This window comes from Cervus elaphus, chromosome 19, assembly GCF_910594005.1.
Source record: "Cervus elaphus chromosome 19, mCerEla1.1, whole genome shotgun sequence".
In the NCBI taxonomy this organism is placed as follows: Eukaryota; Metazoa; Chordata; class Mammalia; order Artiodactyla; family Cervidae; genus Cervus; species Cervus elaphus.
Window position 1 is genome coordinate 35,786,394 of NC_057833.1, and position 20,311 is coordinate 35,806,704.

Sequence of the window (20,311 nt, forward strand, 5' to 3'; positions counted from 1 at the left end):
CACTTGAAGCACATCTTAGTCCAGACCAGCCATAATTCAAATGTTTAGTAGCCATGTGAGGCTAGAGGTGAGTGTATTAGGCAGTGCAGCCCTAGAACATTAATTCTGAACTCTGCTGTTGGGTCACCAAGATCTGCAAACATCCCAGAGGGTAAAGTCAAAGTCACCCACATGAATACATACACATGAACACATGGGAAACAGAATATTTAGATGGAGAGGGTGGGCAATGATAATGGGGTCAAATGAAGCTTCATGTAATTGAGGCAGCATATCACTGGAATCCTACCAAGGTGAAATTTAGAAATACTCCTTCACCTGATGTGTGACTTTAAAATTAGTAAAAAGTGACTTTGTTGAATCTGTATGGTCTCAAACATTCTAAGGAAAATTGAAAAAGTCTACTCTACTCTAGACATGTTTTAATATTAAATGAGATAGGTATGTAAATTGTCTAATTAAATGCCTTGTACTTTGAGGGGCTCTTATGCATTTTGTGGGTCCCAGATGACATAATTATTGGGCTCTCTGAGATCATTTGGACTTTTCGTGGGGCTGTTAACTGCTAGACACAACTTCTGAATTCTCTGTTAGAATCAGTCACCGAACAACATCCTGCCCCAGTTCAGCTAATACATAACCAGGTGTCTGAATCTTCCAGAAACCAACCCTCAAGAGCTAGTGATGTATTAGGGGTGTGTGGGAGGGAAGAAGAAGGAGGGGAGGAGGCCAAGCAAAGGAAAAATCATACAGAAAATCACTTTGGCCTAGTCCTGCAGGACCTCTGAAGAAGACATTCCAGAGTATTCCCAACGAGAGGCAAAGTTGGGCTGTGATACTCTGGCACCTCTGACAGTTATGGGCCACCGCTGGAGTAGGTCAATTCCCAGGCCCCTCTGGGTTTTGATATGTGTGGGTGACAAGCACTCTGCAGAAGCAGAGTGACCCCAGGAGCCTAGGGAGGGTGGAGAAAGAGCTGCAGTCCTGGTTGTTGGAATGTGGAGAGGGCTGTGATGTCTAGGTTCCAATGCTATCTCACCATGTCGCGAGTGAGCAAACCTTGGTTTCCTTCTCTGTAAAATGATTTAACAATAGTCCCTACCCCAGTGAGCTTCTGGGAAGAACAAGATAATGCTCACAAAGAAGTTGGAACAATAGCCAGCACTCACTAAGGCAAGGCATCTCTGGCCAGGTCAGAGGACTCAGAAGGCTGTGGGAGATGCTTGGAGCAGACGGCCAACCCCAATCTATCTCACAACCCTGGACCTGCCAGCATTGGGCTTGGTTCCAGTCAGGTCCCTGCACAGCTGTCTACCACCCATTCAGCGTAGAGTGAGGGCCAGGGCTGCTCACAAACTGGTCTAGGGACAATAGCATGGTGTGGGCACACAATAGGAGCTCAATAAATGTTCACAGGAGAGAGAGAAAGGACGTGCTGTAAAGACTGTGTCTTTAGACACAGAACCCCCTTGGAAGTTTTTTTCTTTTTCCTGGTTTGGATCCCAAAGTGCCAGTATTTCTCTGCTTTTCTCTGAGACTTTTTTCACTGATTTTCTGCCACTTAAATAAACTCTCCTTGGCCACAGACACCGTGCTGAACACAGATAAGATGAAATTAAGGAGAAAACTATGTGTTTCTCATAGACCAAACTCCTAGGCCTCCTGCTGCTCTCTGGGAGATACACAGAAACACTTTGGCAAAGTTGTGACCCCATGAAAGGTCCAAAACCCGGGCAAAGTGGGCCCTGGATTTCCACTTTAATAACAGTAATCTCTTACAGTTAGATTTATAGCATTTGCAGGCCAAAGAGCAGAATCTCTTTTGATTATTACATCCATTCTAAAAATTGTTTATTTATTTATTTATGGCTGTGTCGAGTCTTAGTTATGGCTCACAGGCTTCTCTCTAGTTGTAGCATGCAGGCTCAGTAGTTGTGACACACGGGCTTAGTTGCCCCTGGGCATGTGGGATCTTAGTTCCCCAACCAGGGATCGAACCCGCCACCCCTGCATTGGAAGACGAATTCTTAACCTCTGGGCTGCCAGGGATGTCCCTAACATACCCATTTTATAGGTGACAGACTGAGGTAAAAGTTAAGTGAATTGATCAAGACCCTACAGATTGTCAGCAATAGAATGGGACCCAGAACCTAGGGACTTTGATCTGGAGCTCACCAGTGCACTAACATCAAGGAAAACAGCAGGAGTTCAAGGCCATCTTTAGGGGATCAACTAGTGTCAGCACTGAGTGAACCAGGCCACATTTTGCTCCCTGAGAGCACAGCTAGGTTTGTTGCTAACCATTTACCCCTTAGCTTCCGCAGGAGACAAAATTTTTGTGTAATAAAAATACTTTCTAGACAGACACTGACCAAGTCTCATGAGATTCTTGTAAAACAGAGGTAGTTATGAAGATCCTCTTTTCACAGTTAGAAATAGTCTCAACATAGGGAGTCAGTTGCCCAATACTTCAGCAGTGAGTCAGTGCTGACCCTGAAATAGAGTTCATCTCCCACAACAGCCATGGAAATAGCCATGGACCAAAGTCTCCTGGAATGAAGTCAGGCCATGGCCCCATCCTTCTGTCTGGGCTTCGCTCCCCTCCAAGCTCTGCCAGCCTCAGTCCCGACTTTATTCAGGTCTCTACTCAGATGTCACTGCCTCAGGGTGACCGTCCCTGACACTCAGTCTAAAATAATCACACCCTAATGTCATCTCCATTGTTTTTCTTCACGATCCTGTACCAACCTGAAGTTATGTTACACATCTATTGTTAACAAGTTTAATAATTGTCTTTCTGCTAGAACATGAGCTGAGTGAGGGCAGGGGCTATGCTGTGCTTAACACTATATCCTCAGGGCTAGAATAGTGCCTGGAACCTAAGTAGAGACTCAGTAAATATTTGAGGAGAGAATAAATGAATGAACAACAGCAAACATGTGCTTCTAGATCTTCCATGTTTGCTTTTGACAGGGCTCTGCCCCTCCAAAAATTATCAAGCATTCTACAGGCTGAGGCCCCAAAGAGACCTGCCCATAGAGAACACCCATCACACCCCTGAGTCCAATGCCTGGAGCTTAAAGAAAACACACCTACACCAAAACTTCCCACTCACAAATTCAATGAGTTCTTCATGTTCCAACAGCTCCTAAATGTCATCCATTCAGAATTTTCAATCAGCCCAACTTTGCTTTGGTTCCTCCCACCCCCCAGGCCTCCACACTTGCCACAGAACTTCCTGCCTCCTGAAGCTCTAACCCCAATCACAGTACAATAAACAAATATCCACCTCTACCACCACCCCTGTCATTCCTAGACCAACTACACTCATGTTGCCCCCATCCTGTTCTTCTTCTAATCCCTTCACCATCACATTTATACCAAAAACTAACTCCTCTGCATCAATGAGGTATTCAGGGTTGGAACAGCTCTAACGTTGGTTGCAAACTTAGTTAAATTCTACTTAAGGATATATGTACTCTTATAGCTGATTCACATTGTTGTACTGCAGAAACCAACATGATATTGTAAAGCAATTATCCTCCAGTTAAAAATTTTAAAAAAGGATATATGTCAATATGCATACAATTGGCTAAAAATGTTTTTTAGATTAGCAATCTTGTGCTGCTCAATGAACACTATATTGTTAAGAAAGGACTTTTGAGGGACCTCCCTGGTTGTCCAGTGGCTAAGACTCTGGTCTCCCAATGCAGAGGACCTGCATTCAATCCCTGGTCAGGGAAGTAGATTCCACATGCTGCAACTTAAGAGTTCACATGTGCAACTAAGAATTCTCATGCTTCAACTAAGAATTCGCTTGCTACAACTAAAGATCCCACATGCCACAGCTAAGACCTTGTGCAGCCAAATAAATAAATGTAAATAAATATATTTTAAAAAGAAAGGATTAAGTAAACCCAATGTGGCCAGTCAAAGGGGTTTCCTCTGCAAAGGAAACACAGAGTCAGTGGAAGCAAGGGTGACCCTAGCACTGGATGACATCACTGTCTATGGTTCCCAGTACCTCTTGCTAACGGCACCAAACCTTCCACCTGCCTTTTCCTAGGCAAAAGACCTATGTAGACATGTGGCTCAGCCCACTTTCTGAACTCAAGCTATTCCCTAAGCCCTACCATGTAGACCCTATCCCAGCACAGGAGTCCTGTCCACACCCCTGGCCTGCAGGCACTCCAGCCTCAAGGATGATGGGTCTCAAAGTATATGCTACACACAACTTGCATCAGAATTTCTGGGTTGTTTATTAAGAAAGCAGAATTCTGAACCCCACCCACCCTAGACCTTCTGAACAAAATTTCTGGCAGTGGGGCTGGGAATATAAATGTTACTAAGCTCACCCAGCCCCCACCCAGAATTGTTTTGCAAATCAAAGTTTAAAAATCACTGCCCTAGAGAGAGGTCACCTCATTTCCCAACCCAATTCCCCTTGGCTAACCCCGAGAAGGAGATTGGACTAAAGTCCAGGTCAAGGAACTAACTGGTTGTGGTTCTGGGACAGATATGCCCTTGACAGTCTTCCCTCCCTGTAGTTTCTTCTTCTCATATTCTGAGATCCAGACCTCCTAGAATTCCATGAGGCCTAAGGCTGCCCCCTACATTGGGAGTTTGTGGGGCAGGAATAATAGTCCTCCACCACTTCCCAACCTGGTGGGGGTTCAGATGGAAGCAGGCCTTGTCCTAGCCTCTTAAGTCTTTCTCTAACTTAGCTGTTTAGACAGGGCCCCTGCAGCTTACATTCAAGTACCACATTTCACTAGACCTAGGAGTTCTGAAACAGGATGTGGTGGCAAAGCCCTGTTAGTAACAAACAGTGTGCAATTCCTTGTTCTTATCTGCTGCGTACATGTAAATCTCATATACCTGGAGGGTGCCTTCAAAGAAGGATTTGGAGGTTCATGGCCATCTCTCCTTCCACTCTAGAGAAATGACCAACAGTACTCTGCTGTCTCTCTTCAGGGCCTGGAATCAGCTCCCTGAATTCCCAGCGGCTCACTCAATATTTGCTCCAAATGAACAGACAGACTGGAACCCTGGAGCTGCCCCCACCTGACTCTAAACACCATCAGACCTCAAAAGAATTGTCTCTGCCAAGCCCCTTGCCCAAGTTCACCACTCCTTAAGGATGCTGCACATGTACCTCTATGGGACCGAACGCCAGCCTTGTTTCTATAGAATCAGCCCTCCCAGCCCCACTGGACCATTGCTGAGGCCTCTGCATGGCATCAATGGCCTCAGCCCATCCAAATTTATGACAGAAAGAAGGGCTTGTACTGACCTGCAAGGTCAGGCAGAATACACATCAGTCATCCATTTGCCATTTTTGTCTTTTCTGAAATTTTTGTCACCAAGAAAGGCAGGATTACAATTTTTTTCCTTCCAGATTGAGTTGATACAGTATATTCTTGGTTATCAAAATACTCATAGCTTTGGGACTTTGAAATGGTAAAGATTCATGATATGTGAAACAGCATGATATACAACTGTATGGTCTTAATTACATAAAAAAGGATGCTTAGTTGTGAAAATACACAAATGAGACCTAGAAGGACACATCAAAGGACGCATCGGTAAACCGATGGCGATTATGAATGACTTTATTTTTAGCTTCTTGTGTTTTTTTATTTCCTGTTATGCACATGTTAAATTTTAAGAAATAAATGTTAGTTTTAAAACCTTAAAACAACAGCATCAGTCACAGCAAATGCTTGTGGCCAGAATTCAGCAATGATTCAGTCACAAAGATATAATGGAAGTTCTTATTTTGGCTACCCAACATCATTCCTAATCATTTTAGGAGGAGTGCTCAGATTTTCCTTTGAGGAGCTATCCCTCCTCCAATAGCAGTCTGGGAAGGTTGTATGGAACTAGTCCTACCTCTTAGACTAAGGTTAGCATAGTCCATATGTCTTCCAAGCCACAGTGCCTGGGTCACAGATGGGCACATGAAGAAGTCAGTTCAATTGAAACCAATTCCAGAACTTTCTCCAGAATTATTGGGAAAGAGAAACTCTTCCCAGTGGGGTTGCTGAGCTGAAAGAAATAAAAGTTCTGAGAGGCTAGAGACCTTCTTGCTTCCATGTGTGAAGACTCCCTGAGAGAGAGACCAACACAAAGGAGAGTAGAAACAAGAGACAGTGAAACTGAGTCCTGATGACATTATTTGAGCACAATGATCCAACTCACCCTGAAACCAATACGGTTGGACTTTCAAATCATGTGTGGAAATAAATTATTTTTTTAATGTGCTTCAACCAGTCTGAACTGAGTATCTGCCAATTGCAATGCAGAATCCTGACAGACACAACCAGACAAGAGAAATCCTGAGTAACAAATGGGACCAAATGCTAAAGAAGATTGTATAACAAGTGCCCAGAAAAAGAAACACTAAAGTACTCTCAACATTACTTCACATGGCCCTTCACAGTCTGATCTGTGTACTCTGCTTCCCCATCCCATAGGTAGCAGTTTCCAACATGTGCCTCTGTTTACATCAAGACTCTGGGTTACAGACAGGACACTGTACATTCTACAGGGCCTTTTTTAAAAAAATTATTAATTTTATTTATTTATTTACTTGTCTGTGCTGGGTCTTCACTGGTGCTTAGGGCCTTCAGTAGTTGCCGCACGGACCTTGTAGTCATGGCACACAGGATTAGTTGCCCCGTGGCATGTGGAATCTTCCCAGAGCAGGGATCAAACCTGAGTCTCCTTGCATTGGCAAGCAGATTCTCAACCACTGGATCACCAGGGAAGTCCAATAGAGCCTATTTTTACTGTGCCTTTTCCCTCTATTAGATTCTTAAGGATCTTAGAGGCAGGTGTTGGATTTTATTTCTCTCTCAATTCTTATTTACTGGCCTATTGTTGGATGGATGGATGAAAAGGAAACTACATATGCAGTCCTGTACTTGGTCCTGTAGGCCAAGTGAACTCCCCTTGTCTCCAAACCCACGCTTCTCCTCTAACTGCCATGAGAATAAATAACAGTGACCTTCAAGACTGATTGATGGGAGCAAGGTATGTGTGTGAAGAGCTATGTTTTCTAGTGATTCTCCAAATTGGGACTCCAGTCCCACGGTGTTTATCCTAAGCCCTGCTACCCAAGATTTTACATTACAAAGCATGGTGATTGTTTTTCACTTTAATTGCTTTTCACATTCATCTCTTTGCCCAAAGGTTCCCCTGGCTTCCCCTAAAAAAACACCACTTCCCTCACAACCCTCTTCAGTGAGATCTGCTCTGATTCTCACTTCCCTTGGGCTGGGAGCAGAGTCAGCATTTGTGCTTGCTGTCTACTGCCACATCCTGACTAGACTGTTGCCCTGGAGGCTCCTTATCATCCTCTTTTCCCAAACATTTTCCATCTCAGCCCCCTAGAACCCCATTTCTTATGGTCTCCATGCCATTTTCCAGAAGTTGAGACTCAGCCTCTGCTTTGTGAAATTTTTCTGAGCACTCACTGGCTCTGACCATTTAAAAACACGTGGACTGGTCCCAATCTTCACCCCAAGGTGATAAAATGTTGAGGCTTCCCCAGTCCTAAAAGTTATCCATCTTGTGATAGGACAAAGATGACTATACATGTGCTCCAGACTTCTCCTACCACAGGCTGCCAAAGAGGAATATGGACCTCCAAGACTGTTCTTTGGGCTTTTATGACACAGAATCCAGGGGGAAGGGTGAGGGCGAAAGATGTTCTAGCTGGGAATGGAGAGGAATTTTGAAGCAAGAGGTGAAGGAGAAGTTCCCTCAGGCCGGGCTACCCTCAGGGCCACCCGGATGCGGTCAGATTTGGGTTGGACCTCCAGCTGCACTCGCCAAGCCTTGAGCCCGGACATGGATTGCTACAGTCCCTAGGGAAAGGAGCACCTATTTCTAACTGGTCTGCCCAGATAAGACTTTTTTTAAAATTCATACAAAGGTATCCAAAAAGTCAGCAGGTATCAGAGATGTGGATAAGAGAGGGGAACGGGTATGATGTGTATATCCCTCAAAGTGGTTTTAAAAAGAAGTTCAGAATTTGAGTTGACTTTGATATTACTTGTTCTGTTTCTGAGCTCTGCCCCACAATGGAGTGGCATGGGTGGATGAAGGATTGAAAGAGTTAAACTACCTTCTCTTTCTTTTTCCAGTCTTGAAGCTCAGAGAAGTAGGGTTTATCTTCCAGTCCCCCAGCCTTGTTTTTTTCTTCCCCTTTTCACCAACCAATGCCACCCTCTTCCTTGCTGTCTGGCTGCCCTGAGGGCCCTCAGACAGGACTCTGAATGTCTCTTGAAACTGTCTCCTCATCCCCACTGCCTTAGCCTTAATTCCAACCTAATCTTCTCTACCTGTAATTTCTGCAGTCACCTGAGGGTGCCCTAGGTCAGGACCTCCACATCGCAGACCAGAGGGTTATTTTAACAGAGAGACTGGATCACTTTCTCACTTTCCTGATTAAAAACTTTTCCCTGGCTTCCTACTTCCTATAAGATACATTCCAGACTTTTCATCCTAACCCAAAAACCTTTCATGGTCACTCCTGCCCATCTCTCTTGGCCTTATTGGCCCTTGAAATATTCTTTACTCCAACCCTACCCTTCTTCCTGTGGTCCTGTGCTTAGGCTGCAGGACAACTGTAACCCCTAACCCTCCCCCATCTCTGTGTTCACCTATCTGTTCTCTACACCTGCATCTGTATTCCTGCCCTGCAGATAGGTTCCTCTGGACCATTTAGCTGATGAATGGATAAAGAAGAGGTGGCACATATATACAACGGAATATTACTCAACCATAAAAAGGACTGATATTGGTCATTTGTAGAGATGTGGTTAGACCTAGCTAGAGTCTGTCACACAGAGTGTAGTAAGTCAGAAGGGGAAAAACAATCATATATTAACACATATATGTGGAATCTTTGTCGTTTCGTTTGTGTGCTGGGTCCACCAACCGCACCTTCCTGGAATTATTCACGAGGCACAAACCCTCCCCTAATCTCCCCAGCACCAAAATGCCCTTTATATAACAGCCCCCTGCAAGTCTGAGCTTGCTCCACATGACATATGATCTCTTAACAACAGTCAGCCTTCAGACCTGAGTCATTATATGCAAAACTGCTGATGGTTACTTTTTATGGATCTCTGAGTGTCTCCTCAGAAAAAAGCCATGATGCAACTTTTGGTTTGATTGTGTTTTAGAGTCATAACATATCAGCATTCCTGCAATTATTGTAGCCTTTCCGAAAATGTTGAAGCTTTCCAAAAATGTTACATGTATTAAAAGAATAAAAGAATCCTTACAGCTGACAGAGGACATGTAGGTTGGCTAAGAGATATTCTTTCATAACAAGGGAAATTTATCTTTTTATACATAAATGGCCTCTCTGAAAGAGCTTGAGAGGGCTTATACTAAAGCAGCAGAGGTATTATAAAACACAAACTAACACAAAAGATAAGAAGATAAGAACTAACGGATTAAAGTAGGAAAAGACTATATCACTGAAACCTAGGCTAAGGAAACCAAATGCATTGAGCTTCCTGACAGTCAAAGCAAATCCAGAAGTGTAACAAGTTGGTTAATTAAAAAGTAAGCCAGGATCTGTTATCTTTATTTAATGGAAATGTACTTTTCCTTTTGTCCAGTTACCCCTATTCTTTCTAGAAAATGCTCTTCCTCCCACCCAGGTTCTACTCCAATCATGTGGTTAACGTAGGAGCTCTCACCGTTTTACTGACCTCTCTCTCTGTTTATCACACACACAGACACACACACACAGACACACCTGTCTGTCCATCAGTGGACTCCTGAGCTGAGCTGGGCTGACTGTCATGCCCTATGTCCCTGCCAGTGATTACTCTCAGATTGGGTAATTGAATGGAGCTGGCTCACTCAGTCTTTCTTAGGGGCTTTCCAAGTGCAGCTACCCCTCCATGCTCTCTGGAACAAAAACCGAGAGAAGTGAGATTCAGAGCTGCCAACAGGCAAATTCCCCCTTGTGAGGCTGCAGTGCACCTGAGCAACCCCACCTGAGCAACAAGCCAAGTGAGGGTGGGAAGGGAGCTCCCTGACTGCCTCCAAGGCCTTGTTCCTCTTCCTCCTGGGCTCTGCTGCATCCCGGCCCTTCCTATGCTCTGGTTACGTGGCCAAACACCTTCCTCTTTTGCCTAAGCTGGTTGACTTTGAGTTTCTATCCCTCACAACCCAGAGAATGCTGACCAATATAGAACACCGAGCAATGGCATGGATGGTGAGCTCCAAGGTGGTTTTATCAAAAACACAGGTATTCTGCATCTGGCCCTCTCATCCCAGGGGCTGTTTGGTGTTTACTATATTAGAATCTAGCTCTGTAAAGGCATTTTTCATAGAGGGACAGTTACATATCTGTGTATTTGATTCAGAGATAAAGGTCAGAACTTGAGATGTAAATGACGAAATTATTTCTCTGTTGTGTTTTAGTTGAATGCTAAATGGAACATTATTCAAAACTGGAGAAGAATATTTTTTTCTCTTCCTGATTGAAAGAAGATCCCTATGCCCTAGATGCTAGGGTAGGAGTGTCAGAGATGACATTTTATTGAGAATTCAAAAGACCTGATTGCACTTCTGCCCTGAGACAGCAACCCCTGCCAGCATCTTCCAAAGGTCTGCAGGAGTCTGTAGGCATGGCACATCTGTGCCCAGAGGGTCACATGAGTGGCCTGTTGAATCCACAATGTACTGAAGCATTTTGGATTTCCTAACTGCTCCTGCTAGTTTTTCCTGTGGTGACCACGCTTTATCATCCTTCCCTTTTCTGCAGTTGTGCAATGGACTCCTGACACTCTGAGTTCTTCCTGCTCTGACCAGGATGCCACTTAATCAGTGACAGAACCTGCAGGAGGAATATCAAGTTTTTATTCACGTCAAACATTTACAGGGTGTCTGCTTCTGCAGCGGCAGTTCATCACACTTTCAAGCTGATTCCAGTTCCATATAAGATGGATGATGCCTTCACGCCACACATTCTCACAGGTATGTACAGTTGCCGTTGTTGTTCAGTTGCTCAGTTGTGTCTGACTCTTTATGATCCCAAGGACTGCAGCACACCAGGCTTCCAAGTCCTTCACATCTCTCAGAGCTGGCTCAAACTCAAGTCCATTGAGTCGGTGATACCTTCCAACCATCTCATCCTCTGTCATTCCCTTCTCCTCTTGCCTTCAATCATTCCCAGCATCAGGGTCTTATTCTAATGAGTCGACTCTTGGCATCCAGTGGCCAATGTATTGGAGCTTCAGCTTCAACATCAGTCCTTCCAATGAATATTCAAGACTGATTTCCTTTAGGATGGACTGGTTGGATCTCCTTGCAGTCCAAGGCACTCTCAAGAGTCTTCTCCAGCACCACAGTTCAAAAGCATCAATTGTTCAGTGTTCAGTCTACTTTATAGTATGCAAAGGACTACCTACAATTTGGAGGGAAAGGAGGAACAAAAACACAAGTAATGGTCCTCTTCTCTTCTAAGATCTCAGAAGCTTTATTTCTGGTGCATATGTGACAACAGCAGTGAAATTCCCTAATACTTGTTTAGCTCATATTACTTTAAGCCTTGTTCTGTATCTAATGTAGGCCTGTCACATAATAGCTGCATGTAAAGAATCCTTGGCATTTTTTGGTTGCCCAACACCTGAAACCCTCCCTAGGTGTGGCACAACTCCATTTGAATAAGATGGTGTGTGGCACAGAAGCCACTTCCCTATCCAGAAGCTACAAAAGGCTGATGCTCACTTTCCCAGCTTCTGTCACAGCTAACAACCTAATGTGTCTAACTCAGTCTTGACCAATCAGATAAACCATCCCCAGGCTCTGAACTGGGTGCTGGTAACACAAAGAGGCAGAAACAGAGAACCTATTCTGGTAGAAGCAGCAGAAGTAGCAGCAGCCTCCAGTTTCCCAAGACAGCAGTGGAATTGTGCCAGGGGCCACAGCTGTGCTAGCATTGGCTTCCAAGTCCTCCTCACCACAGGTTAGAAGTGGCTTTAGGCTCTGGTCCTGGACACTGCCTGGCCTCCCTTGCTGCTGTCTGTTTTCTGAGTTTGGTACTCCAGCCTTGGGGAGGAGTTACCCACATAAATCCCTTCCCAAAAGAGTCAATTGATTTCTATTCCTTGGAACTAAGAAATCTGACTTATTACCAAGAATAAAATGTTGAGAGAAATACATTTATAAATGAATCTATTTTATTATGTGTATGTCAGGCTAACTCACCAGAAGAGGTAGATGCAAATCATTAGCCTCACTGTGTTGTTGATAATTTGCTGAGCCTCAGAGAAGCCAAACAATTTCTCCAGTATTGACACAGCCAAGAAGTGGCAGGGGAAGGACTCAAATGCCAGTGACAGAACTTTGAGATGGTGTTCTTTCCACTCTATCAGTACTTACCGATTCCAGCCCCAGTGATGTCCCATAGGTTCTGAAGTCCTGTGCTTTCAAAGCATAGTGTCTCTTCACCTCACACCCTGACCTGCGTGTTTATTTCTTACTTAGCCCTTTGACCCAGGCCAGTACCCTCAGGCATGCTGGGTCTCTGCTACCAGGATCTGTCAGCTCAGCCCCCAGACTCAAATTGGGTGAGCATTCCTACTGTATCCTGCCTGTGCATGTGTGTGTATGCACACAAAGGCAATAATTTTTACATCTTCTTGTCATTTTCAGCTTATGTGGACCACACTAGTGCATGGCAGGGAGAGGGAGTTAATGGTCTTTCACAGGCAATGTCCTAACAGCCATATTTCCGCCCAATGGAGAGGTCTACCTTCAGTTTGGGTCCCAATATGGAAACCATTCTTCCTATTGAAGTGAATTCCCTGGAGGGTGAAATGGAGACAAAAGCCATCAACTTGTTGTTATTTAATTGCCAATATTTTTAAGATTAAATCAAATAAAAAAGAATCCAACAAAGTTCCTGGCATGCAATAAATACTCAAAAAATGTTAGTTTTACATTTCCAAACTGTGAAAAGCACTTAATGTGTATGCATGCTTAGTCACTAAGTTGTGTATGTTACCCCATGGACTGTAGCCCACCAGACTCCTCTGTCCATGGGGTTATTCTGGCAAGAATACTGGAGTGGGTTGCCATTTCCTCCTCCAGGGGATCTTCCAAACTCAGGGATCAAGCTTGCACATCCTAAGTCTCCTGTATTGGCAGGCGGTTTCTTTGCCACTGAGCCACCTGGGAAGCCCTAAGTACTTAATACAAGGTGTTTATTACCACATACTTTATAAAAACAAAATTTTGAAAGCAACCTATATTCATAATGAATGACTTTCATATTATGCATCTGTTAAAAATGGTAGCTAAATAAATAAATAAATAGTATTTATGAAAACTATGGAGCACTATAGGTTAAAGATAACAAGAAAAAAGGGTGCAAAGCAAGATGCAGATTATATGGAAACTATGTTTACAAGTATAAGTATGTAATATAAGTATAAATTCATTGGAAAAGACTCTGATGCTGGGAAAGATTGAGGACAGGAGGGAGAAAGGGACAAAGGAGAATGAGATGGTTGAATGGCATCATCGACTCAATGGACACAAGTTTGAGCAAACTGTGGGAGACAGTGAAGTACAGGGAAACCTGGTATGCTGCAGTCCAGAGGGTCACAAAGAGTCAGACACAACTGAGTGACTGAACAACAACAAATAAGTATAAAATATACAGGAAAAAGGTAGAAGAACCACCTCCAAAATGAAAATTAAATTTATCAGAAAATCTCGTAACCCCTTACCGCAAAATCTTGCAGCCAGATGTGCTCTGGCATTCAGAATTGTTCGGTTTTTACCATATCATGAATACTACACAGCACCTCCAACACTCCTCAATTCAACACATTAGCACACACCTCAGCAGTGAATATATGAATAGTTGTCTTAAGGAAAATAAAGAGTCTAAGTAGCCTCCTCTCAGTTCAGAAGCTATCTCTTCACCAGGTGAGGGGAGTTCCAGTTAGATTTGGTGATCAAATAAATTACGGAAAACTTTCCCATTTTTAGGACTTTAGGGATTTTGAAATTGCAGGTAAGAGACTATAGATCTATAGTACTTAATTATTAACCACCATAATGGTTCTGTCAAAAGGATAATATTAAAGGTGTAAAACACACAACCCAATGCTAGAACAATTATCAGTTCATTTGAGTTCACCAGCAGCGCCCAGGGTGGCAGTAGCAATCCTCGATGTATTTGCCATTAGCCAGAGTTTAAATCCAGACTCAGACGGCTGTAACTCATCTTTGTTTATTCTATCACCTGCACTTGCTGGCTCCTTTCTAGATAGTTTACATTATTATGGAGAAAACGCAAAGAATTACATCTAAACAGAGCTTAAGAGTAAGCCCAGTTTACCCTTGACCCCCTTTCTGCCATCCAGTAATTGGCTAATATAGAATAATTATTAATAAACTGTACCCACAATACCCTTCCCATTCCTGGCCTTGGGCTTGATTTTTGTAGCTAATGGGTAAAGTCCCCTTATCACAGCCTCAGGGAACCAGACCCACAGACTGAGTACTCAGACCCAGGTACTGAGGTACAAGGCAGGGGCCAAGTCCAGGCAGAGATTTTAGGCATCAGCAGCAACAAAGGAGCTTGCTGTTGATAGCCTCAGCCTGGAAGCTTATATATTCACATAGGAAGAGTGGCTCATCACGTGGGACTAAGAGTAGCCTGACAACCCCTCCCTACATCACTGGTACCCTGCCAACCCTGGGAATCACAACACGGTTGCCCTCATGGGTCAACATCAGAATTTGCCATATTCTGCAGTGAGTTGCTCACCTGCAAATGGACAGAACCACTGGCTTAAATGGAGATCATTCCATAAGTGTGGCCTGGTATGCAGGATGCACAAGCCCTCCTAACGACTTTGATTTGGGGAACTGTCCAGAAGCAAACACAAATGGCAGCTGAGTAGCAATCTTATAAAAGACACTAGAAGTCTCATAAAAGTTTTGAAAACATTGCTATAAGTGTTAAACCTGTACTTCCCTAAATTTTTCTAAGCTTTATTCTCCCTCACCCTTTTCTCAGCCTCAACTCTACTCTAGTGTTTTCCCAGCTTCCTCATTCCACTCTAGACTTTTAAATAGGCCCCCAAAGGGAACTACATTGTCTGAGTTACTAATATAGTCCCTATTTACAGCCACTGTGTTTACATAAGCAGCTGGACAGTAGCTGGGCAGCAGGTTCAGAGAAGCTGTTTGGGATAATGGGAGTGATAAAGATGCTGGGGGTGGATAGAACTGACAGATCTTCTGATGCATTGGACCGCATGAAAGATAACCGTGGAGAGGCTGTGAGCAAAAAATACCCCAAAAACTAAGCAAATGGAAAAAAAAAAAAAGAGTGAGTTATTAACTTCAGGAAAGAAAAAAAGTTTTATAAGAAAGAAAATGTAACCGTAACATACAATTTGGCTCAACAGAAAACAATGTTTTCATAGGTATAATGTACACTTTTAATACAAATGTATCAAAAATGTGATAGTATTACACTGAGAGATTATAGGTAAGGGAGATGGGTTTAAGTGCTAAATCCTTATCAGACACACTAAAAAATTAATGAATGATGTCTAACATTGAAAAATGAAGAAAGAGCAGTATAAGCATATTTTATAGAAATATAAATATAAAAAAATTTTTTTAAGAAATATAAATATAATAACAGAAGAAACAGTAACAGCTAAACATCAAAAATGGACTCTAGTGACCAGGACTGACAGGAGGAGGAAGTGAAGAGGAATTTTTGGTTTTCATTATTAGCTTTTAAATACGATTTGGCTTTTTGTTAAGTATTTGCATGTAGTATTTTGATTAAAATAATTTTTTATAAAAATAAATTTTATTTGAAAGGCCATGAAATGATGGTTCACAGAAAATCCCATGGACGGAGGAACCTGACATGCTACAGTCCATAGGGTTGCAGGGTGTTGGACACAACTGAGCACAAAAGAACCGCAGATGACCCTTATACATATGAAAATATATTTGGGCTTCCATGGTGGCTCTGTACCAAAGAATCCGCCTGCCAATGCAGGAGACGTGGGTTCCATCCCTGGTCCGGGAAGACCCCACATACCAAGGAGCAATTCAGCCTGTGCACCGCAACTGTTGAGCCGGCACTCTAACTGTTGAGCCCAGGACCGCAATTACTGAAGCCCATGCACCCAAGAGAAGCTGCCACAATGAGAAGTCTGCACACCACAACCATAAGACAGTCCCCGCTCTCCCCAACTAGAGAAAAGCCCATGCAGCAATGAAGACTCAGCACAGCAAAAAATTAACTAATTAATTGAAAAAACTTTCAAAAACATACCCCCAAAAAAGATATTTGACCTTACCAAAATTGAGACATGCAAATTAAAACTACCCTGAGATACTATTTCTCATCTATCAGATTGGGAAAAACCCCAAAGTTAGACGCTATCCTGTTTTGGGAAGGCTGTAGGGAGCTCAAAATTATTGAGCCCCTATTACGAAGAATTTGGCAATGGCCACTAAACTGCAGCTGCATTTCTCTTTGACTCAGCAAACTGTCATCTAGAAAGGCTCCCCCAGACATTTCTGCATGCATATGAAAGGACATAAAAGATTATTCATTATAAACATTGTTTATAATAGCAAACAATTAGAAACAATCCAAATGTCTGTCGATAGAGGACTGGTTAAATAAACGATGGCTCCATCACTGAGTGGAAAATATTTATATTGTCAATGCATAAGAAAAAAAAAAAACCTACATAACTTTACAACCAGCTTCAGGACCTCCAGAGCATAGGGGGCTGTGTCTGAAGCCTCTCAGACAGAGCAGACTCTCTGCCCTTTTGAAGCCTGACCATAAGAGGAACTTGGCTCCCAGGCCCTTTCAAAATCTTAGAAACAAGCCAGGTGGCAAGGGAATGTAAGACTTGATGTCAGTCTTGGGTCCCAACCCCACTTGGGCACTGTGTTAACTGAGACACTCCAAGCTTTCGTTCCTCATCAAGAATAGGGGAGACAATTCCCCACATCAGGGGGGCTGTCATGAGGACTAAGTGGGACAGAGTATGTGACACAGGTGGCACAGGGCTTTACCTACAATAAGTGTTCAACAACACAAGTTATTTTAAACAGTAGCACCGGAAAAAAAGAATCCTGTCTCCAGGATTGCATTCATTATAGGGGAACAGTCACCCTGGAAATACCAAGATAAGAATAAAAAAAAAAAGAATGGAAGGAATTCCCCTTCATGACCAGGCAGTTTGGGAAGAGACTTGTCATCCACCGGCAGACACATTCACCATGTGGCTGCCTCCAGCTTTTCGTTGCCCTATGGCTGTCTCTGGGGCTGGCATACACTCTCCCGCACACACTCTCCCTAAGTATTTGAGATCATCAGGCTTGGAAGGACCTGAACCCAAACACCTTCTGTCTGGACTGAGAAACCCCTGGACTAGAGAAACCACTGATGTACGCAAAAGCATATGTCTGGCAGTCCTGTTTCGTAGCCAGGTCAAGCAGCTAATGAAACTGGTAATCAGGTACATGTTTTATGATAGCAGTTTTCTAGTGACTCAAAGCAAAAAGAATAAACCTGAAAGTAAGTGCTCAGCTCATATATAGGCTAAATTGACTTTCATTCATTTCTGAAAGGGATTGTGATCAGTGTGAAAGCATATGATCTATACTGGTGGAGTAAGTAATGTGTTTATATACGTCAACCCAGCTTTATGGCTGTGCCTATATGTTACCTTTTACATGCTTCTTGTGGAGTAAAGCCTCCAATTTAGGGGCAGTTTGTATTGCAATAAAAACAAAAATTTCTAGAATGTGCCCAATCTGTGCTCCAGCAATGACTAGATATGTCATGTTGGGTTTCCATTTCCTCATCTGTAAAAGGGCATATCAGGCACTTTCATCATGCTGTTGCAAAAATAAAATCAGATAACTGTCTGCTTGGCACATAGAGACCCTACTTCCTACAAACCCAGATATCCCCTTGCCTGGTCTACATACAGGAACTGATCAGTCTCACAACAGCATATAGACCTTGCTCTTTGAATTCCAAAGATTTTCCCCTAAACATCTCAAAAAATAAAATAAAATAAAATACCTTCCATGATATTTACATAAGAAAATAGCTTTTAATTTCCTCAGCCAGAACCAAGAGTTAAGAAGAATCTTGATAAGAAGAATTACAATTTTTATTTCTTCTTCAAGTTCCCCAAATAACTTTTGCATCTGCATTTCCCTTGGGGACTGGTTCCCACCATGTCTACATTGATCTGGAAAACTCTGGATCCAGCCAAATTCACAGGGTTCCTGATTCTCCCACATTCTTTCTCCCAAGAATTTGCTCACTACATGGTTCTTAGCTGAAATAGAATGAGGTGAAGATTTCAACAGAGATATATCAAGCATTTACTAAATTCTAAACTTCACTGTGTGAAACTCTTCCCTCTCACATTTAATTATGACAATAATCCTGAGACGTAAGCATCAGTGTTCCCATCTTACAGATGACAAAACAGAACTCAGAGCATTAAATCACTTGCCTAAAGTCCGGGCTCAGGAAGGGGCAGAGTGGGTTGGAACCCTGATCTCTAAGTTTGTTATAACTAGGGGTCTCTAATTTCTAAAGCACCTTTGTAACTGCTTTCCCTTCCCACCCCACTGCCTACACAACAACAGAAGCCCCTGCTTTTCAGCAAGTCATTGGCTAACTTTAAGAGTGGCCACATCATTTTCTCCATGTCTGTTGGTGAACAAAGACAGCATTATCTTTCCAACACAGTAATCAGGTGCTGGGGGAAAAAGTCCCATAACTTCAGTAATTTTCCACCCTCTGGACTAAGACATATACACATTAAGGCTCACCATAAGGTATAAACATTGCTTTGAAATGATGCAAGCTCTCTTTTAGTAGGACTTAAATTCTAAACTCTAAGGTTTAATAGCTTCCTTTTTTGTACATATCTTTAATAGACACACAAACCTAAACAAATAGACAAACCGTCAATACAACAGCCAACCAGTTCGATCAGACTGTCACATCAATTCAGATTTCCCTCACTACCTGCACCCAATTTGACTCTAGTCCTAGGCTGCTGACCTGAAATAGTTGCTGGCTGCGGCAAGCACCACGCGGTGGCAGGAGAATTCCTGGATGTCCACACACAAGATGACGTCGGTCAGAGCGTTTTCCACACGCAGGGTCTCCAGGCCGTTCTGCAGAATTAAGGAGAGTCCTGTGTCGTCAAATTTTACCTTATCCCCATTTAAGATTTCTACCAGGTCTCCCCTTTTCTCGGGGGGCTCATCTGTAGAAGATGCCAAGGGCCCTTCCAAACTCTTCTCTACCACGTCGTCCATGGTCCAGGTGCCCCTTTGTCCTGCCATCAACACTCAGACTGAAGGAGCGCCCAAGTTTCAGGCAGGTCACATTGCAGAAGCTGGGCGGATTTCCTGTGCAGGGCCCTCCACTTATCACCAGCTGTCACACACACATAACAGGAAGTCTCGCACTTTCTCATCCTGTTACTACAAACGCCAGTAACTTCTATTCTTCTTCTTTCTGAAATCATCACAAGGTTAGAAATTACTTAGAAGGGTGTGTAGGAAGGGGCTCCATAGAAAGGAGTGGCTTCTCAGAGTCTTTTATTAGTGCCGTGTGGCTATTTTGGTCCACCTCCCCCATCATATCCGTGATCAGGAAGCCTCTGGTTCTGGTCATTACATTTGTACTTCCGGTGCTTCTATATCCCAAGGTGTCAATGACGGAATGGACACGGGACATTCTAAATCCTCTTCCTCCTTCCATCCAGGAGTCTGGGACCCCATGATGAGCCCCCCACTCAGTTCCTCAGTAACCTTGGAAAGCCCTACATAGCTCTGACATTCTCATTTCTGTCAACACTGCGTGTCATCTGTCTTTGTCTTCTTCCCTGCTCAGGGGAAAACAATGTCATGGCAATTATTAGTGATCCCTTTCCCCCTCCCTATTGTTTACTGTTTTAGATATGCCTCTGGGGACAGAGAAGAAATGGCCTCTAGAAGCTCCATCTCCAGGGTCTTCTCTCTTGGAAGACCAATCCAGGTAGGTCAACACCAGATTGCCCTAGGAAGTCTCAAATTGGCCTGACCTCACTCAGCATCTATTGGTCATGCGTCTAGTAGTGGATTGTCAAGTATTTTCATTGCATCTGCAGGTCTCCATTAAATAGAAAAAACTGTCTTTTATTAACCTCTTGCTATATCCTAGGAAATTTATAGGAGGTAATATATTTTAATCCTTATA

The 20,311-nt window shown here is 43.2% G+C and overlaps 1 protein-coding gene across 5 annotated transcripts in view; it reads right to left on the reverse strand.

Moving 5' to 3' along the window:
• Positions 1 to 20,311, reverse strand: part of KLHL6 (kelch like family member 6) — a 73,479-nt gene that overhangs the window by 35,295 nt on the left and 17,873 nt on the right. For 3 of the 5 annotated variants that reach the window (XM_043873619.1, XM_043873617.1, XM_043873618.1), the window contains exon 3: positions 19,127 to 19,242. The exons of 1 other annotated variant lie outside the window; for it this stretch is intronic. Coding sequence is in view for 1 of the 4 variants with exons in the window: in XM_043873616.1 (XP_043729551.1) it covers positions 19,127 to 19,413 (287 nt within the window). In the remaining 3 variants the exon portion in view is untranslated. Of the gene's footprint in view, positions 1 to 19,126; positions 19,481 to 20,311 lie in introns of those variants that run through there. One more of the 5 variants, XM_043873616.1, reaches the window with a different exon arrangement.